Genomic DNA, 23,238 nt, shown 5'->3' with positions numbered 1-23,238 from the left:
ACTATTTGCTTATATTTAAACCTCTCTGCTGGGAAAAACCTGGTCAGTAGTAAACGAATTTGTGAAAACTATTGAGGGAACTCGAAACAATAATAATGCATAGAATTTCTTTTCCTTTTTCTAGCACAGGGAGTTTTATATGAGGGTAGATCTTACGTCAATGACAAAGCTGCATAAACAAGACATTTGTTATGAGTAGTTTTCTGGGAATAGGTCGCAAGTATCACGTGCTGGCAACATATCTTTATGGATGGATGCAAGGACTCCTAATCCAAGAGCCATTGGTAGGTCCCTTGTCGTCCTATTGTATCCCCTGGTTTCAGAAAACTCATGGTCAATCAATCTGTTTCATTCATAAGTAGAACATAACTATCTCATCAGGTTATCATTTACCAATGTCGAATCTTCTATGACAGTGGACGAGAATTACATCTGGATTATCCTTCCTTTGAATAGCTATTGAAATCCCCCACTTTTCAGCAGCCTAACTACGTTAGATTATGGGGCAATACGACACAGTCCCATGGTGTGATGTTTAATTTGGGATGATTGTTAAAAGCCTGATAGAGTCCATATTCTTATCAAAGAATCTTCTCCTCAATGTCCCTCTATGGAGAGTTTAAACACGGAGAAAAGACAGATTAAGTCTGTGCTAAAAAGTGTGCTTGAATCACATTGTCATTTACAACACTTTTTTTGGAACAATCCTATTTTTCCTGAAGTACATATAAGAAAAACAGGCTGTTTTTTATCGTTAGTGTATACATCAGTTGTTACTATTTCAGGTCTTGGCCAGTAGAAAGGGTGGAAAGCACGATTATTTTTTTTATGTTTGACGTTTTGAGCAAATAAAAAGGGCAAAAAGTTTTTAGTCACAAGATTTTTCACAAGTTAACTCTTCGTTTTCTGTGGTATAAGCAACAGCCTAGCAGGGTCGAAGTGCTGAAGTTCAAAATTTAGAACAACAGACGCATCAGTGATAGGCCTACATGGCTTAAAATTTGATTCTCTCGGTGTTTTAACATGGGGGTTTCGAAACCTTCATTAACGGGTTTTTGACCATGATGACTCATTTTTCATTTTAATCCGAGGCTGTTTTCGAGGGCTTCAATTTCTTTCCTATAAATTTTTCTCAGCAATATAATTTTATTATTGAGGCGAATCGAGATAATACTTGCTATTCTTGAATCAGCATCAAACGGTAAATTTTTCTCGCTAGACAGTTTCTTTTTGTTTAATGTTTTTTTTTTTTTTAACTTAGAGCCACTATGGTTCGTGGTTCGCTCTTTACTGCATTGCACCTGTTGTTGTGGCTACAATATCCAGTCTTAAGCTTATAAGGCTAATTTAAACTGTTTTCGCAGAACCTTTACTATAATTTGAAGAACGCAAAAAGCATCACACCCAGAACAGCTTTCTGATGCATGTAGTTTCCTCTTCTCATTGGGAATGAATTTGATGTAGCTTCTAGCTGTAGATGGCAATTGCCTCTTATGGGCTTTAAGATACGGAATAGAGCTTTATTTTTACCCTGTAGTCGAGATAAAAGAGGCGATGTGTAAATACAAAGGTGCGTATGCTGAGAAAAAAGTAAATTACTAACGTCATCAATTAAAAAGGGCGAACACCGATTGTCATTTACACAGGCACGTAAGACCGAGTGACATTTTTTTTGGGGGGGGGGATAAAAAATTCCGGGAAGGAGCGATAATAAAAATATATTTATTAGATAACATTTTGGATAGGGATAAATCCCTTTATTAGACAGTGATAATAACATTCACAAAATATACTGGATATTTCGATCACATGTGCACTGACCGTCATCAGCAGAATGCTAAAAAAATAGCAGAAATACTTTTCAGTATTTCTGCTGATGACAGTCACTGTACATGCGATCGGAATACCCAGTATATCTTATAAATGTTATTATCGCTGTCTAGTAAGAGGATTTATCCTTATTTGAACTCTGATTTATTGCCATGGAAAGGTAGTGTGGTCTTCAAAATTAACAAATTTATTTGGTAATTTGAATGAGAAGTACCCCGAAAATTCAAGAAAATCTAAGGGTACTGGTGAGGGGGTGAGCCCCGAGCCACCCATACACATGACCTTTCATGACTATAAATATTTGATCATTCGATTGTTTGCAGAAGAAGTTAAAAGTGTATTTACCATGAACTTTTATACACAAATGAACACGTCTTAACGCCAAACGAATAAGCGTTAGGTGTGAAGTTTCAGGCATGCTATTTTGTGCATCAGATTCACGGTAAACACTTTCAGCACCTGCTGTCAAATATTGAATGTTCATTTTTTATTATTATTTTTATATTGATATACTGTATATACTACTTCTAAATAGACATTAAAGCGCGTTAGTTTTTTACTTATTGTAAATTTTTGCACTTCGTCTATCCACAGGCCTGTTTTATCCATGGGTTCCCATAAGCTGATTTTTTTTTTTGGGGGGGGGGGGGCTACCTGGTCAAATTGGCACTTCCAATGTTGTATAATTCAAATCTCAAAACAAAAACATAAAAATATAAGTCAGGGGCAGCCTCTGCTCCCCCTTATGGGTGCACATGGTTTCATCTTTCTCCGCCAGCCTTTTTATGGCGCTTGGTATTTGCCAAGTGAAATATAGCGATCACAATTTCTGTCCGTCGGTCTGTCTGTCTGTCAGTCCCGGTTTTGCTAGTTCGGGCACTTCCAGATAAGCTAGTACGATGAAAGATGGCAGGCTTATCAGGGGCCAGACTAGATTAAATTATAAGTAGTCACTTCCCCGATTCGACCATACGGGAGGGAGGGGGCAAGCGAACGAGATAGTTTAGAAAAATTTTATTTGCCGATAAAAATATGACTGTCCTCTTAAGTGTGGCTTGCTGGTCTAGTGGTACGATTCTTGCTTAGAGTGCCAGAGTTTGAATCCCGGGTTCGAATCCCGGACCACCCTAGTTTTTACATGAAGAAGATCCGAAACTAGATACGTGATCAATATAGCGATCGCTAAAAGTTGGCAGGCGTATCAGGGACGTGATCAGATTAAATTAAAAATATTCGCTTCCTTGATTCCAACATCTGGGGGAGGGGGGGAGGGAGTGGAAGGACGGTTAATTCAGAAAAATTAGAAAAAATGAGGTATTTTGAACTTACGAACGGGTAATCGGATCTTAATGAAATTTGATATTTAGAATTACCTTGTGTCTCAGATCTCTTGTTTTAAATTACGACCGGATCCGATGACATTGGGGGGAGTTGGAAGGGGAAAAAGGAAATCATGGAAAACGTTTAGAATGGAGAGATCAGGATGAAACTTGGTGGGAAGTTTAATCAAAAGTCCTAGGTATGTGATTGACACAACCGGACCGAATCCACTCTCTTTGGGGGAGTTGGGGGGATTTCCAGTGCTTTGGCGAGTTCGGTGCTTCTGGACGTCCTAGAACTATGAAAATTGGTAGGCGTGTCAGGGACCTGCACAAATTGACTTGATAACAGTTGTTTAACCGATTCGACCATCTTGGGCGGCTGGAGGGAGGGAAAATCGTGAAAATTGAGGTATATTTATCTCACGAATGGGTGATCGGATCTTAATGAAACTTGATATATAGAAAGATGTCATGTCTCAGAACCTCTACTTTCATTTCGGATCGGATCTGAGGACATTGGGGGTGGAGGGGGAAACAAAAATCTTGGAAAACGCTTAGAGTGGAGATATCGGGATGAAACTTGACGGGAAGAATAAGCACAAGCTCTAGATATGTGATTGACATAAATGGACCAGATCCAATCTCTTTGAGGGAGTTGGGGGCATTTCTAGTGCTTTGGCGAGTTCGAGAATCAGCATAGTGCTAGATGCGTGATTGACATAACCGGACCGGATCCGTTCTCTCGTCACAAGTGCCATATGAGCTCTTAGCTCTTATTTCTATTAGTAATGTATCTTTTAGCATCGAAATTCCGTTTTTTAGAGTTTCGTTTACTATTGAGCCTGGTCGCTCCTTACTAGAGTTCGTTACCACGAACTGTTTGATAATAATTGAGCATATATTTGCTTTATCAGAATGAGCTGTCCAGGGCTCAATTTGTCCCTCAATAACAGAATGTTAACATCGTCCAAGTTTCATTTCAATTTAAGTCAGTGATAATGTAAGTCAATGTAAGTTCAGTTTTAATATGTATTTTATTTTCAAGTCAATGATGTTGTCTTGCATTTTGGTATCAAAACCCCATTTTTCCAAGATTTCTTCCTTGTGCACAACTTTTTTCTTGTCTAAATACTTCACTTGAATTATTGATACTTGTTAATTGGAATTTTGTCTGTAAAATCCAAGTGCTTGAAGAACACGATTTGGCTAAATATGTTTTTCTATACGTAAAACTGAGTTTAATGTATTCAAATCTGAAGCTTAGGAAGCCGTTCCGAGGGGGTGCCAACTTTCCACCAAATGTTGTGCATCTCAGAACACTACCTTTACAGCATAGTTTCGCCATACTTAGCACACCTCTGCCCCGCTTGCCACGCGTCAGCTTGTGCACATGATTTCTGAAAGTGGGCACATCCTTGAGTCAATTGAAAATTTTAATAAGGACAATTTTTCACTAGTAGCCTGGATAGCAATTTTTTTTTAGAAACAAACTAAGGAGAAGGCTTGACAACGTGAATAGAATAAAAAAACTATAAAATTGGGGCTAATTGTGGTTGTAAGTTGTATGATATAATTTGTGCAGTTTAAAAACATGAATAGGGGCGCCAAATGTAGAAGGACCTTCCATTTATATTTCCAAATGTGAGAGGGCAATGTGTTTCTCTTTTTAATGAAGATATAAAAGAACTCTGAAAATCTCTTTTGTATTTGGGGGAGGGGGCAGTATTTTTTCTTTTTTGGTTTTTTCAATGAAAATAAAAGAAATGTATTTTTTAAAATTAGTGGGGCGATCCCTCTAATTATATCCACTTCTTTTTTCATTGAGAAAACATGGAAGACAAAATAAAATAAAAAAAAAATTGCAACTATAAACGGAATTTTCCCCCGCTACCTTTCTCTGCTGTTTCCTTTTCTTGGAGTTTGTTGGCTTTGCACCTGAACTACTTATTTATCCCCTATGGAATGAGGCTCACTGTTGAGGTTCACTGTTTTTCTTCTGAATAGATAAGTAAATAAATAAAGAGTCCATTCAGGCAGTGGTTTCAATAAGGGGAGGAGCAGGAGGTCTTTTCTCCCCTAGACTTACCTCCTAGATTTAGAAAATATCTTTTTGGGAGTATTTTTGTTGCAAAATGCCTTTTTCATATTCTCAGTGAAAAACGACATTTTCAAGAGTTGATGGCACTGCATCGAGGCACTTTTCACGTCGAAGCTTCTTGATCAGACTAAAAAAAAAAAAAAAAAAAAAAAAAAAAAAAAAAAAAAAAAAAAAAAAAAAAAAAAAAAAAAAATACTCCCTAGATATTGAAAAAAAATCTCGAGAGTTTAAGCTATCGAGTACACTCTTGCAAAGATTTCAGGTATCCCCACCCGCCGGCCCCCTCATTAATTTTCCCTGACTGAAATTAGAGATCCCTAAATACAAATACTTTACAGCTACTTCCATTAACATTATTCGCGTTTTCTGGATTTAAACTATCCCTTCCGTTGACGTTATTTATATACTTTGAATATCATTTATAGAACAACCCCCGAGGGGTAAGTTAACAATCCAAAATTTTCAAAACTTTTTTAATTTAAAAAAGACAATCGTTATTTTGCATATGGGGAAATTTTCCATTGGGGAATGGAATTTTCCAAGGAGGGATTATTCCGGGGAAAATTTCTGACAGACAGAGTGTTTTTGGAGGGGGAGGGGAAGTTTTCCACAAGGGAAATTTTCTAGTAGTAATTTTTAAAATACTTACAAATTAAAAGATATGATTGCTATTTATACGTGGAGGGGGAAGGGATTTTTGCAGGGATAATTTTCCATGGGGAATTGGTCATGGGGAAAACTTTCCATAGTTTAGTTCTCCATTAGTGAATTATCTGGGGGGTTTCAGGGGGAATTTTTCCTTGAGTCTCTTATCTACTGATGTTGCAGCAATGCGCGACTGGTAAGCTACTATGACATAGTTTAAATATTAGTTTCAGGAGAAATGAGATAACAAGCTAAATTATAAGCAAGAAGAAAAATAGGAAACAGTTTATCTCAGCTGTTTCTGCAATCTGTCGATACGATGACATGAATAGGAAATGTGAAAAAGCCGCAAGGAGCTATTCTGCCAGAAGACAAGAACTTGCGCAAACATGTGCCTAAAAAGCAGTACTAAAAGCAGATATCTAATCAGTAAACATTGCCGACAATAGCAGATACCTTTTTTGGTATCCACTTATTCGCTTAGTTTTATCAGACCAGAACTTAGGCGAAAGATCTTCACATACTTTTGCGATTTAATAAAGGCATTATCAAACAGTTCGTGGTAACGAACTGTAGTAAGGAGCGACCCGGCTCAATAGTAAATGAAACTCTAAAAACGAAATTTTGATGCTAAAAGATACATCAAAAGAATCAAATTTTCACGCTGATTCTAAATATATAAGTTTCAATTAATTCATTCTTTGTCATCAAAAGTTACGAGCCTGAGAAAATTTGCCTTATTTTGGAAAATAGTTGGAAACATCCCCTAAAAGTCATAGAATCTTAACGAAAAGTGTTGCTCTCGCAACACTTTAGTCGGCGAAGCCGGACAAAGGTTGCCACAACACTTCACGTTGCCCGGGTAACGTAGGTCTAGTTAAGCTTATCTCGAAGCATAAAATTTGAAGATCTGTGCTTAAACTGTGTCTTCATTATGGGCTTTTCAGACTAAGTCCTCCGTGTTTTGTGGTGCGTCTGTTTTGGTGCTTTGTAAGGCTCGAAGGCAAATAAGGTGCATTTGAAAAGACCCTTTTTCAGAAAACGTCAAATGCACTAACGGGAAAGTTATTTTCACTTGGCCGACTTTGCCTGAAAAAGTCTTAACAAATACAGGACTTAAATGCGTCTTGCCCATAGATTTATAGATTGGACAGATAAGTGACGTAAATTCAACGAAATTAAGAGGAGGTACATAAATGTATTTGGGCAAAATCAAGGGGGTGCGATTGTATGTTTTTGGAATTTTATTTAATACCTTTTAAATTGAATTCTGATACCTTTGGCCAAAAGACCGATGAACTAAGTGCAGTGGAAGATGGCTTACCATTGTACTGATCTCCAGGTGCAAATCAGCAGTAATGAAGTGGTATACTGGCTCAAAGCTTGAGGAAAACCATGACATAGAAAGGTCAGAAGTAGATTGTGGGTTACACCCAGAGTGAAGCAATAAGCAGTTCTCTTGTAAAATATTTTCAAAAATATTTGAGCAAAACTACTTTTGTAATTTTTCGTAACATGATTCAGAAAGCCAACAAAAAGCAGGATGCAACCCCAGAAGAGATCAAAATATTTTTCAATATGATTATCACGACGACGAATTAAATGTTTTCCCGGCTCATAATGTATTGGTAAGCCAAAGAACGCGTTATCAAAATTTTTAAGCTAGTAGGAAGTGCTCCCTTTTTCATCATCAAAGTCAACCTCAAAGGCGTTTTTGATTGCCAAACACCAAAAGTGGTATTTTTTTGGGGTAGAGAGAGGGGACGGGTAAACGCTGGCCACCGTGACTATAAAGCCCAATATCTTGAAATTTGTGCATAACAGGTTGTTCAACAACAAGCTTGATCTGGAGATTTACCAGGGGCAAACACCCTATACAGTTTCAAAATAAGAATACTTGGTCTTGGTGCTGTAAATGTTCTCCGTATCACTGAGACGGTGTTGTAAGTGTCATATTTTTATTTCCATAGATGTTTTAAGTCGTGCAATTTACTTAATTTGCTGATAAAGAAACAACTGAGCACATGTTGCTCATGAGCACAGGGCTGTTAATAAAAAGCTGGCTGGATATGAGAAATTTTCTGCTCAAGTCAGATCCCTGACTACTCAGGTCAGATGATATGAGTCACGAAGAGATACGACAACGAACCTCTGTCGCTTGCATCAAATCGTATAGATCAAGGAGCAATTACAAGATAATGTGGTAAGAACCTAAAGACTTACTTAGAAATCTTCTTAGAAGTGCTGTAGAATTCATCAGGTGCCAAGTTCATTAGCTTCAATAGGGAGGGGGGGGGGGGTATCAGTGACCGAGTGATCTCGTATTGAAGATTTACAGCCAGGACCAAGAAATAGTCACTACGTCTAGTTTTTCATACCATTGATATTGATCATTGTAACGGTTTTCTTAAACTGCTGGCTAGCAAAAACATCAGGTAGATGAAACAAAAAAAAAAAAACAAAAAAAAGTAACAGTAGTGGAGAAACAAAACATCAATTTATTTCAAAGGGCTTAAGAAAACATCCCGCTTTAGTTTGGCTAACTCTTTGCTGAATATTCCTATTTGGTGAAGAGATTTCATGAGACTAAGACTGATGTTTTAAATCAGCCAAAGAGATTTCGAGCCGTATATTGTGAGTTCCCTAGAACAGGCATTTATTAATTTGAATAAAAAATATGAAGAATGCTCTCAGGTATCAGATCCCAGGCTGCGACAAAAAGGCTCCTTTGTATTGTGCACAATACATAATTTTCGATTGGTTTTTGGTGACAAAAACTGATTCAGTTCGTCTCATTGGTAAATTTATTTTAAACCGTTTGTTTGTGAAATAAAGATGAGAAATTAAAATACTTTTAATAAAGATAAACTTTTCCAAGGATTAAGACCAGATGTTTACCCCCGTGGATATCCGATGGGGGGGATGGAAATTCTTGTGGAGTAAGTATTTGAAATCCAAGAATTTTCTGATCATGATATGCTTTAATAATTCTACGTCATAAAGTCAAGCTTCGGGTCTCAAGGTGTTATGCCTATATGGTAAATAAGGTGCATTTGAAATGACTGTTTTCAGGGAATGTCAAATATGGTGAAATGAAAGCTGTTTTAACTCGGTCAACTTCATCTGAAAAAGCTATAAAAAATGCCTGAATAAATTAGTGGCGTAAATTAATTGGAATTAGGGGGATGTGCTAAAATGTGTTTGTCAAAACCAAGGTTTCTTTTTTGTTTTTTTAATTTTTTCGATTAAAATCCAAAAAAAACAAGCAATTTTCCAATGAAAAAATAATTAGGTATTTTGTTTCAATAGTCTGGGGCTGGGTGTGAAGAATATTAGGGGTGGGGGACAAATGCCTTCCATGCATTTGACGCGAATGAGAAAGATACAGGATATATAAAAAGAATTGCAATACGGGAAAGGATTAACAAACATCTAACAACGGTAACCAATAATTGTTTAGAAAAATTGCCCCTAAGACAACGGTTTTGCCTGAATCAAGCACTTTAGGAAGTTTGCGCAATGGGCTCGCAAAAACACATGCTGTCTATAGTCTTTTACAAACCAACGCGTCTGTTCTATAGCCTTAATTTAAGAACGGCCTTCAAAATGTTTATTTACATAAGGCTAGCACCAAAAATTGAAATCTGTTTCGACGTGGCAAAAGGCAGGCTGTTTTTTCCACATTTTTATGGCCTTTACGTGTTGAGCGGCAGAAAACACGTCCTATATATATATATATATATATATATATATATATATATATATATATATATATATATATATATATATATATATATATATGGGACGGAAAAGAATCGTTTTCGGCTATGTTGGCCTCAAGTGACTTGGGAATGTGGCATGGGCACCTATAAGGGGTGGGGGGGAGGATATCAACCCCCTGGCCAAATGATACTGCCTTAATTTATTTGTATTAATTAAAAAAATTCCATAAAACAAGTTTATCCAAGAAAAGTAAAGAGCTCCATTCAGCCAAAAATGGACAGAAATAAAATCAAATAATCTTCCAAGTGTAAAATACCACAATCACTATTATTAAATAAATGAAAGTCAAAACTAACAGAAATTAAAATAAATAGCCGATTCAAACTCAAAACGAGCAAAAATTAACATTAGTAGGGCTGACAACCCGCATGCCTTCTCAAGACCAGAACATAATTTAGACTTAACTGAAAAAATACAAAACATATGACTGTGGATTGTCAGTTTAATGTACATATATTGATGTTTATTCCTTCAAGTCTTATTTTTTTTTTTATTTTACTAAGAAAAAGGGAAAACGTTTGAGACGTATTTGTTTTCAGTAAAGCACAAATTATGTTCTGGTCTTGAGAAAGCATGGGGGCTATAATCCCTACTAATGTTAAATTTTGCTTGTTTTGAGTTTGACTCGTCTATTTATTATAATTTCTGTTATTATTGAGCTGTTCTGTTATTATTCTGTTATGTATGATCATTTCTTTTCTTCTAGCTATTATTGAGTGGTGCTGCCTGTGATATTGCTTATATGCCCTATTGAAAACCTGCATGCATACCGTTTTTATGTTTAATTGGAACTACCCTTAAAAACTCCGCAGAAGTTTCATCATCAAACAGTTCGTGGTAACAAACTGTAATAAGGAGTGACCCGGCTCAATAGCAACCAAAACTCTAAGAAATCGGGTTTTGATATCAATAGCTACATCAAAAGAATCACATTTTAATGCTGATTTTAAATATATAAGTTTCATCAAGTTTAGTCTTACCCATCAAAAGTTAAGAGCCTCAGAAAATTTGCCTTATTTTCAAAAATAGGGGAAAACAACTCCTAAAAGTCATAGAATCTTGACGAAAATCACACCATCAGATTCAGCGTATCAGAGAACCCTGGTGTTGAAGTTTCAAGCTCCTATCTACGAAAATGTGGAATTTCGTATTTTTTGCCAGGAGACAAATCACGGGTGCGTGTTTATTTATTTGTTTGTTCTTTGTTTTTTTTTCCAGGGGTCATCGTATCGACCAAGTGGTCCTATAATGTCACAAGAGGGCTCATTCTAACGGAAATGAAAAGTTCTAGTGCCCTTTTTAAGTGACCAAAAAAATTGGAGGGCACCTAGGCCCCCTCCCACGCTCATTTTTCTCCAAAGTCAACGGATCAAAATTTTGAGATGGCCATTTTGTTCTGCATAGTCAAAAACCATAATAACTATGTCCTTGGGAATGACTTACCCCCCCCCCCACAGTCCCTGGGGGAGGGGCTGCAAGTTACAAACTTCGGCCAGTGTTTACATATAATAATGATTATTGGGAAGTGTACAGCGTTTTCAGGGGATTTTTTTTTGGTTTTGGGGGTGGGGTTGAGGAGAGGGAGCTATGTGGGAGGATCTTTCCTTGGAGAAATATATCATAGTCCAGGACTTTTAGGATTTGACCCGGACAAAATTGCAATATAAATGAAAATGGTACCAAAATGATCAGAAAAAAATTCTGTACAACATACTAAAAGTCCCCATAAATCTGAGCGGGGCAAGTACCCGAAAAACAGGGGAAAAGGGGGAAATGCGGGGGAAAATGGGAAAAATGCCGAACATGTCCAGAAAATAGTTTAAAGTGAGTTTTCTGGGGTTTTCACATACGCTGATTACGAAATTGACATCTAAAATTCAGTATAGAAAAAGAGTACTACGGAAAACGGGGGAACAGGGGAAAGAGGGGAGAAAAGAGAAGAATACAGGGTAGGGGTAGAAAGTGGTTTGAAAGATATTTTCTGGGGTATTCCTATCTGGTGATTACGAAATTGAGAAATAAAATGATATAAAAAAAATAGATTAACATAAAACGGGAAATGGGGGGGGAGGGGAAAAGGGAAATATACAGGGTAGGGGTAGAAAGCATGTGGAAATGTGTTTTCTGGGGTTTTTCTATCTGCTGATCACGCAACTGACCCCTAAAATGAAGGAAAGAAAACGAGAACCATGAAAACCGAACAAAACTGGAGGAAACAACGGAAAAGGGGAAGGGAGGCCTGACTCCTGAGCCAGCTGCTAATGGCTAATAAGTAGGCCTATGGACAAAATAACTCGCTTAAGTATTAGACTTGTACTTTCTTGAATCACAGACATTTCTTACAATCATTTGAATTACTAAACATAAAGAAAACAACCGCTTGGCAGTTATATATAAAATGGCTATTATATGTAAAATTTGCACTTTCGAAGGGAGTATAGTTGACTTGAAAAACACAGCATTGATATCACTAGTCGAGCTCCTCGTCTTCGACAATCTCGTTGTCCCTGTTCAAACAGTTGATACCCTGACATTCTCCGCACGCGAACGTACACGCTAATCCATTTTTCTTGCAGCTGCATCGCGAGTTCTCGCAGCCTGTCTTACAGTTGCATCTCACGACACTCAAAAGAGTCTGAGGTGCGGGCAACAAATGGGTCATCACAGGTGAGTATTTATGGTCTCTGAGGACCCAACCCCAGTCAGCCGGGTCGAGGTCAGCTGGTTCCCCTTTCCAACGGGATACCTGGAGGCGCACTCGCTGGGAGTGGAATGAAGCTGCAGCTTCGGTTGGCGGAAGCCTTTCAGGCTTAACAAACGCCGTAGTATTAGACGAAGAAACTTTTTCCAAGAAAATTCGATGTCGCAGCTTAGTGAGATCTTTCGTTTGGTCGTGCTTTATACAAGCTGAGGAGAAGATATTCACCCGCTTTCACAATTTCATCTTTGGACGATGATTCATCCAGAAACACTTTGCATTTTTTTCTGAACACTTCGCTCTTCCTCAAAAGAGGTAGCACAGCTTGCTTTCCAAGTCCGAAAACTCGTGACGTCGTGTCACATCCCAAGAGTGCGTGCCCTACCAGAAGCAGCCTGGATACTTCTCCCATTTTTTTTTGCACTTCGTTGAGGCACCAGAACCGTGTTATCGCTTCTTTTGCGTTCGTTGACGATTCGAAGTAAAGTGTTTTTGCGTTAGGCGGGAGGTGATACAAGAGTAGAATCAGAAGGTCAGTGTCGTTGCCAAGAACTATTGTTTCAGAGTTTTCTGCTTTCGTTACGGCAGTCTTCACGATTAGATAGTGAGCATCGTCCTTCGCATGGACGACTTCAAATCCTTTGGCTCTGAGTTTTTCCCCGATGTAGCTTATAATTCGCTGTTTGTTCTGAGAGTTGCTCAAAAACTCTTCCTTCTTTTTCTGGAGCTTCATCCCTAAACTGAAATCGATCACTTGATGCTGGCTTCCCTTACACCGTCGGTTGTGCGTAGCATCTTTCGTGGTTGGACCAGCGCTGTATCCATCGAAGACAACAGTAGGGGAGGTACAGCGTCGAGTAACGAAACTAACATAGCTGTCACAGATTGAATCATAATTATCACCAATCTTCCAAGGTACTTGCTGAAGCAGCCAACCTCCGTCAACTACAGTGACACGATCTGACACTGGCAGGTGGTGAATCGAGTCCGTGTTCGCTTCTTTCCATATTGCTTTCGCTAGTGCAGGTTTGTCTGGCTGACGCATTATGCCAGGATTCTCAAACAAAGCGGGCGGATAACTGCACAGTTCGTAACGTAGAGTTTCTGCCATGTCATTTTCAGATGTATGGGCAGCAGTCGAAAGACGTTGAAAAAGCAGTGCAGGATCGATATGCAAAATCTCGCCATCTATCCTAATGTTCCAATCGGATGCCAGTGTAACGACTTTGTCTTTCTTCCTGAATGAAAAACTTTCGACGGATTGGCCATCCATGCGCTGGAGGATCAGCTCACCTACAGCTTTAGCATCCTCTGCATTGACGCCTTTATGGGCAATCAGCGCGGAACCTATACTTCTAAGCTCTGTGGAACTAGTGAAAGGAGAGTTCTCTAGAAGGAATTCAAGAAACGTCAGTAGATCCTTAGTATCTCTCTGTATTCGTGCTGCGGTTGCAGTAACGTGCTGTTCACTAGAACTGTACTCTAGACCCGTCAGTTTCTGCATTAGATCACTCACTAAAGCGAGTACTGGCATAGACATTGTCCATATGTTTCTCTGAAGCTCAGTCATCCCTTTTCCTCTTGTCAGCCCTCCATCTGTTTTTAAGCTCCTCATCAGGGTTGTCTCGATGACGAGGTCTGGAGCCAATCCAGCCCAAAAACGATCACTTCGTCGGGCAATAAACTTGCCGCTTGCAAACTGTTCGAAGAGCTGTGGATTCGATGCTTCAAGTTCCTGCATCATCTGAAGAAAAAGACGAACTGACTTGGCATAAAGATTATGCCCCGCAGCTGCGAGGTATGGGAGCATATCGGGATAGGTTTTGTCGTCGGCACTGGAACTCCGCGGTGACTAGTTTACCCTGCTTCTCTTACTGGATGTCGAATTAGAACAGGATTATGTTGACGAACCCACGCGCTTGTCGATAACGGCGAGGAATACGGAATAATGTAACTTCAGTATTTTTCCGTATTTCTTTCTCGAATTTTTTTTTTTGCCTTTTCCGAACCTATGGGGTAGCCGAACCTCTATAGATCTCCTGTATTTGTTCTCGAACTTTGTTTTAGATGTCAATTTTATAATCAGCAGATAGAAAAACCCTAGAAAACACATTTCCACATGCTTTCTACCCCTACCCTGTATATTTTCCTTTTTCCCCTCCCTTCCCCCCCCATTTCCCCGTTTTATGTTAATCGATTTTTGTATATCATTTTATATCTCAATTTCATAATCACCAGATAGGAATACCCCAGAAAATATCTTCCAAACCGCTTTCTACCCCTACCCTGTATTCTTCTCTTTTCTCCCCTCTTTCCCCTGTTCCCCCGTTTTCCGTAGTTCTCTTTTTCTATACTGAATTTTAGATGTCAATTTCGTAATCAGCGTATGTGAAAACCCCAGAAAACTCACTTTAAACTATTTTCTGGGCATGTTCGGCATTTTTCCCATTTTCCCCCGCATTTCCCCCTTTTCCCCTGTTTTTCGGGTACTCGCCCCACTCGGATTTATGGGGACTTTTAGTATGTTGTACAGAATTTTTTTCTTATCATTTTCGTAACATTTTCGTTTATATTGCAATTTTGTCCGGGTTCGACCCTTTTTTGAGCTAAAAGTCCTGGACTATCATGGGAGAACAGAAATTCAATGAAAAGGGTGCCAGTTTTTTCTAAAATTACTATAAAAAAAAAACAATGAAAAAATAAACATGGAAAAGTTTTTTCAATTGAAAGTAAGGAGTAGCATTGAAAACTTAAAACGAACAGAGATTATTACGCATATGAGGGGTTCTAAAAATACTTTAGCATAAAGAGCGAGGTATTTAGGAGGAGATACATACCTCGCTCTTTATGCTATAGTATTTTTAGTAATTTCAACTATTTATTGTACGGCCTTTCGGATTCAGGGGTCATTCTTAAAGAATTGGAAAAAAACTTATGATTTAGTGTAAAGAGCGAGGTATTAACGAGGGTACAAACCCCCTCATATACATAATAAAAATTTAAGAATATAAAAGTTTGTTACGTAAGCTAATTCTTAAGTTACGTATATTTTTTACTAATAAAAACATTCGTTAAAAATTAAAATTTATAGTTGCCTTTTTATGTAACCGATATACTGCAGGGCAACTAGGCTTTCCCCACCCCATATTTCTCAAAATCGTCTGATCAAAACTAAGAGAAAGCCATTTAGCCAAAAAAGGAATTAATATGCAAATTTCATTTTAATGATTTATGTGTGGAGAGCCAAAATCAAACATGCATTAATGTAAAAACCTTCAGAAATTACATAAAAAAAACTAGTTTTTTTAACTGAAAGTAAGGAGCGACATTAAAACTTAAAGCGAACAGAAATTACTCTGTATATGAAATGGGTTGTCCCCTCCGCAATCCCTCGCTCTCTACGCTAAAGTTTGACTCTTTGCCACAATTCTGATTTTTAAAACAATGAAAAACTTTAGCGTAAAGAGCAAGGGATTGCGGAGGGGACAACCCATTTCATATACGGAGTAATTTCTGTTCGTTTTAAGTTTTAATGTCGCTCCTTACTTTCAGTTAAAAAAACTAGTTTTTTTTATGTAATAACACTTTTAGCGTCATTAGTCACAGTAATTGTAATGGTAGTATTAAAAGTATTCACAAAGTTGTTCTTGAGATATTGGTTAGTCACCTTTTTGAAAGTCCACATACTCATAGTTTGTTTTGATTTAGTTCAACGTCGGCCTAAATATTCCTTGTATTTGATTCGTGATGAAATTGCTATATACTCTTTGGGCTATTGGTTACAAAATGACCACCGCGCAGTTCCGATCAAATACTTTTGGGGAAAAGAGGTTGTCAGAGAGACGGTAGGCTATTTTCCCTCCATCAGGCTTAATTCTTGAAATGGAGCTAGAACTATATATTTCCAATCAAGTGAGCCTCCTCTTAAGTTCACAAGACCACCTCTTCCATAAAAAACTCCCATGCCCCCGGGAAATAGCTTACAACCCCTACTCCCAAACTCTGGGGGGTTGTGTCAATTCCAAAGGCCTTGTTATGTGATCTTTGGACTATTTTTAAACAAATGGCTATGTCAAAATTTCTATCGGATGTATTTGGGGAAAATATGACGTGGGGGATGACATGGTAAATTTAACTCTTAAAATGTGTAAATTAAACTTCCAATTTCCAAACCAGTCCCCTCCAAAGTTCACCCTTTCCAAAAAAACCTTATATGCCCTTGGGGCATAACTTACAATCCTTGCGCTCAGGATTTTTTTTTTTTTGGGGGGGGAGCTGTCATCCTCAAAGACATAATTTTAGGACTTATAAACTACGTCAAACAAAATCTTAAAATTTTGATTGGAAGTGTTTGGGGAAATGATGGTCCTGGGGGGACTGGTTGCCCAACGGTAATCACTTTTGACTATGAAAGAGGGCACTCGACGTTTGTGAAAATATGACATGTGTGTGCGGGGTGGTATATGCCCTCCAATCACTTTGAATATTAAAAAGAGCACTATGACTTCTGATTAGCAATCCAATAAGCCTTCTCCCAAGTTTATACGACCACCCTTTCTATAAAACCTTATATACCGCCAGGGTGCTACTTAATACCCTTGCCCTAAGGCTTATGGGGGGGGGGGGGTTCATGATCAAAGGCATCATTTCTGAATGTTTTAACTACGCTGAACAAAATAGTTATCTAAAAATTTTGATTGGAAGTGTTTGGGAGAAATGATTTGTGTAGGGGGGATGCTGGTTGACCTCCAATCACTTTTGACTTCTAAAAAGGCGACTGGAACTTCTGATTACCAATCCAATAAGCCCCCTCAGAGGTTTATTCGACCACCCTTTCTATTAAAACCTTATATGCCCCCAGGGTATAGCTCACAACCCTTGCCCTGAGGGTTGTGGAGAAGGGATTGGCAGCCGCAAAGTCTCAGTTTCCCATCGAATGAACTCTTTTGGTGTTTCTACAACATTTCTCTCTATAAGAAATGCCCAGGTCTAAAAAATAACAAAAAAAAAAAATAATATTATACCCACACTGCTTTTTACTTACGGAGCGCTGTTGCGCTGCCTATGATATTATTGTTTTGAAATTTCTATTATGCAGCATTGGAAGTGCCAATTAGAATAGGTAAGCCCCCCTTAAAATTCAGCTTATGGGTGCTCATGGACTGCAGTGCATTTTTAGTAGTAGTAGTAGTAATGGCCTTTTTAGAAACACGCCTCATTACAAAATAAATCATGACTACTATTATATTAGGTGCCAAACTTGTGGTACCTAGAAATAATTATCATCTTTTGCGAATCACTAGAAAAAATAGAAATTTTACTGAAGATCTTAGAAGAATTCTTATACGAAAGTTCTACGAAAATTTTATTATTTTTTAGGGCGTTCTCACAGTATTTTTTGTTTTTCTTTCTGAAGTATTAACCGAATATGCGAAACAAACAGAATTGAAGAAAAAACCTCCCTTGATAGTACAATACTTAAACGAAACCAACTCTTTAAAAGGAGAAGAAGAAGAAAAGAACTCCAATAGCAGTTAGTATAGTGAAATACGGGATTAATTAAACTGAACATTACAAGACAAGCTATTCTTTTTTTTAAAGAAAATGGATACGGGACAAAATCACTTTAATTGTTACATTCCTATTATAGGTGCATGCTCCACGTGGGATACTTATTTACGAGAGAAGTTTGAGAGTGGCCTGGAACTGTTCTTGTTCAGCACATTCAGTGCCCCTCTCCCCTCGTCCCGGAGAGACTTTTAAGGGCCAATAGGAGAATATTTCTTGGCAAGTTAACCGGTTGTTAGGACTTCGATAGTAATTAGGAGTTCCCTTTTTGAATCATAACAGTCATTAGTCACGGAAACTAAAAGGCCAGAAGTAAAGGCGCTAAAGAAATAAATAGAAGATATGCTAGATATTTTTCACAGAATTTGTGTTAGGATAACTTTTGGCAAAAAGTTTAGTGGTGAGGTGCCAAGCGTAATTTTTTTATGAACAAAGTAGTTTGATCCCTCATATGACACGTGTAATGACAGTGTTTTGGATGGTCTGAACCTTTTCTCAGCTTGGACTAACCTCTTGTCAGTAGATAAGCTTTATTAAGCAGCTAACTATGGGTTCAAGAAAGCCATGGTTCCCCAGGCCAAACTTGGATGGTGTTATTAGAACTGACTGAAGATCTACAAAGAGTTTTTTGGGAGGTGCGTAATAACGACCTCCTTCTTCATTATTTTGAATGTATATGAATGGAGCTGTCCCCTCCTCAACGCCTCGCTCTTTACGACTCTTTGTTGCAACTATGCTTTTTAAAACAACAAGCATTTTAGCGTAAAAAGCGAGGCGTTGAGGAGGGGACTGCCCTTTTCATATACGGATTAATTTCTGTTCGTTTTAAGTTTTAATGTTGATCCTTACCTTCAATTAAAAAAAATTTGTTTTATTATTTAATTTCTGAACGCTTTTCAAGTAATGCTGGTTCAAACTTGGCTCACCGTACATAAAATTTAACACAAATTTGCATAATAGTTTTGGAAAATTTATGTGAAGGGTTGCCTCCTTCTCAATACCTTGCTCTTTACTCGTAAGCTGTGTGCACTTTAAAAAAATCTTCTTATTCTAATTAAACCGCCCCGTGTTTCAGCAGATGCTCTTAAGAAATTACCCGTCCCCCTTTTGGAACACTCCTCAAAGGAAATTTCATCCAACGTAAAGCGCACCACCCCCCGTCAAATTCCCTCCAGACATTTCCATCCTTGCTGAGAGTCCCTCCTCCCTGTAAAATTGCTTGCGCACTATTCAGCCGGAAAAATTATCCTTTGCATTCTTTCATTTGAATAAGACTTTAATCTCTAATTGGTTTCCCAGGCTCGTAACTTTTGATGGGTAGCATTAAACTTGATGAATCTTATATATTTGAAACCAGCATAGTAAGTTGATTCTTCTGATGAATCTATTGATATTAAAATTCTGTTTTTCAGAGTTTCGGTTACTATTGAGCCGACTCGTTCCTTACTTACAGCTCGTTACCACGAACTGTTTGGCAATAATTTTATCCAAAAGGGGGTTAGGGAACTCATGTTGGAGACAAAAAAGGAGACCCCGTATATTAGTCAGCTTAATAATTTAAATGAAAGGAAAATATAAAAACGAATGAAGACCGAGCATAACAAACGAAGAATGAAAGAGTTAAGACTAAGACAAAAAATATACATACTAATAATAGTCATCATCTTCTTAGTTATATTATTCGGATTATAACACGAAAATTTGGCTTCACACCTGAAAGCACCAATATAAAATGTAAAAAAAAGCAGATTTAACATAATCTTTCCAAGTATTAATTTCTACCATCATTAATGAGACATAAATCAGAAAGTGAAATTTAGATAATCAACCAGTGTTGTCAATTAAGAGCCCCCCCCCCAAAGATTCTGAACACTTTTTTTTTGGTATTTCCGTTGAAAAATGGTTTTTCTTTTGTGTTTTCATCGAAGAAACAAAAGTGTTCAATCTTCAGTATATTGTTAGGTTTTAAATATAATGCGTTCTGGGCGGCCTGATTTCGATAATTTTCTGTTGTAGTTTCTATAATTTTTTATTTTATATTTCACTATATTTCATATTTAAGTATATTTCATTATGATTAATCTAACTCCACTTTTTTGGCGTGGTCGCTACAACACTTGAGTACCAGGCGTATTTTTAAAGGCGACTTTGTATCTACTTTTTTTTATTTCTACTTCTTGATTTCACTTCCCTATATATATATATATATATATATATATATATATATATATATATATATATATATATATATATATATATATATATATATATATATATATATATATATATAAATGGGACATTCAGCTTTCGTAGAAACAACTTGACATCCCCTTAACTTTCAGTTCTCATCAAATCTTTTTGTGTAATTTTTCATTTACTTTTCCATAAAATTGTTTTTGATTGTGATTATCATTTGATTTATTTTATAGAAATATGATTTTTTTTTGTAATTTTAGTTCCTAGACATTCAACCTTTAATTTCCATTGCCTTCAACGTTTTCTCCCCCCCCCTGAGTCTTTTGATTTATTGTAGTTTATTGTTTAATTTTTCGATGAATTCCTTTTTTTTATTCAGTTTCTTAATTTCATATCCATCTCAAGAAATAAACTTATATTATTTTAACTTTATGGGATTGCTTTCATGTTTGATGTCCTTAACCCACCGACTCTTTTTTATTTATTTATTTCTTTTCTTTATTATCTGTAAACAGTTAGCGGGCTAAAAATCTGTCTTTTCATGTTTGGGATTGTTTAACCAGCGTCCCAATTTGATGAATTGTGTTATAAAATATATTAGAATTCTGAGTTCCGTGGTGTCAAGATTAACCACAAGACAAGATTGACCAAAAAAGTCAGATGAGTTTTATCCTGGACGATTTAACGGGTAGCTTTGGGTGACTTCTTTTAAATGCAAATAATATCAAAGGAAAGATATTTGATATGATTAATCTACAATGTAGTTGATTAAAGGTGCAATATTTCTAGTGTTCGGGATTTTTGTTAACGCCAGCACCAGTTTTCACTCTTCTAAGTTTCTAATACTCTTTGACTGAAACTGTAAAAGATAAATAGTAGACATAGTATTTTCCAATGTGGATGTGTTTAAAGTGACTTTTGGGAGGGTGCAAAAGTGGTATAATTCCTGTTGGATGATAAAGTAAGAATAAAATTTGTAACGGATGACTATTTATTGGTCACATTTTCCCTTTTTAAGAATGATACTAAAAAGAAATGAGGCACTGAAAAACCATTGTTGATAAAACTTTTGAAAAAAAAGAAAAACAGTTTTAAAAAGACAAATTAGCATACATTATTTTCAAGAGATTGTTTACTGGTTTTAACTCATTTTAACATGCAGTTAAGTTTTATTTATAAAATATAACATATCCACTAGGAACCTTCAAACAAGAATCGTTTATTCTCAGAAAAAATATTTTTAGACGGACATTGCATTTTCATAAAATCCTATATTTTTATTCGAGTAGATTTTTAGCCAGACTTTTAAAAAATATAGTATATGGTTATTGAATTAAGGCTGGATTATTAGATTTTTACTAAGATAACCCTAAAAAGTTTCAAGACGAGCTGACAAGGAAATTTTAAACTGTCGTCATAAACCTAAGCAAAACTACTTTTTGTGATGTATAATATTTTTGAAAATATTACTTACAACCGTGAGTAGATTTTCAAACAGCGGGGAGGTCTTTTGCCTCCGCCCCAAATCCTAGGTTTTCGGTTCCTGGAAACTCCTGATTCAATTGATCAAATATCCATTTTATTATCTTCCCCAGAAAATAAGATGCCTTGGTACATACTTGGGTCTTAGGGGCCAGTGAGTGACGGTCCAAGCTGGGAAACAAAAGAGCATTAAAAAAAATAGTCTGGAGAAAATTTTTGCAAACTTTCTCACTCAAATTCTTGCAAAAGTAAGGCTTTTGGTTTTACTTGTTTTCCGATGCTCTTACTGATAACAGATCCTTCATTTATAATTGCCCGTTCTTCTTTTCTAGCTGAATTTCTGAATGCATATCCCGAAATATGACTCGAGTCTGCCTCGACAGTGTCGAGAAAGTCGCCTTACAGCCGAGCGTCACATTAGTTTTGAATCGTGCCATCGTCCTTGTTTTATTATTCCTCTTCTTATGTTCAGCAACGTTTTATATATTAGTGTCAGAGCATGAAGTTAGTACTAGTCCTATAGATATTCCGGAGAATTTTCTAGTCAAGAAAAAAGATTTTAGTGCCATTCATGAACGTGATGATATTGATAATGGTAAGTATGGTAAAATTACTTCCAATGTGTTTTTAGCGTAAAAAACGAATATATTACTCTTATTTAAATCGACCGTACCAGGCTCAAATACCCAAACTTCTCAAGAATAACTTTTGACCTAGTTCTTTGACCCATCCAAATTATGCAATTCGCGTGAAAACAATCAGAAGGACAGTTATCCTAAAATCAGTAAACTTAACAAAGGAAAACCCTCATCTGATATTTTAATCTCAAATGTCTCATCTGATATTTCTACTATTCTGCGATGATGGCCAAAAATCTTTCGCTAAAACGTTCTCAAAAAGAAGGATCAGCAGCGCAATGTATGTTAAATGACACTTTGATACCGTACCAGGCTCAAATACCCAAACTTCTCAAGAATAACTTTTGACCTAGTTCTTTGACCCATCCAAATTATGCAATTTGCGTGAAAACAATCAGAAGGACAGTTATCCTAAAATCAGTAAACTTAACAAAGGAAAACCCTCATCTGATATTTTAATCTCAAATGTCTCATCTGATATTTCTACTATTCTGCGATGATGGCCAAAAGTCTTTCGCTAAAACGTTCTCAAAAAGAAGGATCAGCAGCGCAATGTATGTTAAATGACACTTTGATAAGGGTCCTTGTGATCTGTATTAACCTACTAATTCTCTCTGTGAGAATAGCCTAGAAGACTGCCTTTGGCAATTATTTAAGCAGTGTGAAAATTTTAGAAGTGCCTTAAAAGCGCGATAGGAGTGAGTTATATATTAATACTTATGTTAAGAGAAATTCACAGCTTAATCAAAAAGTTTAAAACGACAAAGCAATGAGAAGTAGAATCTGTCGTCCAGGTGAGCTGGTGCAATTATGTAATCATCCTGTTATCTTCCCTTAAAAACCATTTTAACAGTCTAAAAATATGTATATTGATCAATGACCTAGATTATGTGGTTAAAAAAAACAATTTTTCAAATTTTCAATTTTAGATGACATACTGTTCACTCTGTCTCCCCCCACTCTCTCTCTCTCTTGTTC

At 36.9% G+C, this 23,238-nt stretch overlaps 1 protein-coding gene across 7 annotated transcripts in view; it reads left to right on the top strand.

Moving 5' to 3' along the window:
• LOC136031369 (A disintegrin and metalloproteinase with thrombospondin motifs 9-like) overlaps positions 1-23,238 on the top strand; it is a 466,037-nt gene that overhangs the window by 15,248 nt on the left and 427,551 nt on the right. For 5 of the 7 annotated variants that reach the window (XM_065710922.1, XM_065710894.1, XM_065710903.1 and 2 more), the window contains exon 2: positions 21,955-22,217. The exons of 1 other annotated variant lie outside the window; for it this stretch is intronic. In XM_065710922.1, coding sequence (XP_065566994.1) covers positions 21,983-22,217 — 235 coding nt within the window. In that variant the 5' untranslated portion in view covers positions 21,955-21,982. Of the gene's footprint in view, positions 1-10,384; positions 10,854-21,954; positions 22,218-23,238 lie in introns of all 7 variants that reach the window. One more of the 7 variants, XM_065710885.1, reaches the window with a different exon arrangement.

This window comes from Artemia franciscana, chromosome 1 (assembly GCF_032884065.1).
Source record: "Artemia franciscana chromosome 1, ASM3288406v1, whole genome shotgun sequence".
Classification (NCBI taxonomy): Eukaryota; Metazoa; Arthropoda; class Branchiopoda; order Anostraca; family Artemiidae; genus Artemia; species Artemia franciscana.
The sequence above is the reverse complement of the archived record's forward strand: the minus strand, read 5'-3'. Positions and strand labels throughout refer to the sequence as shown.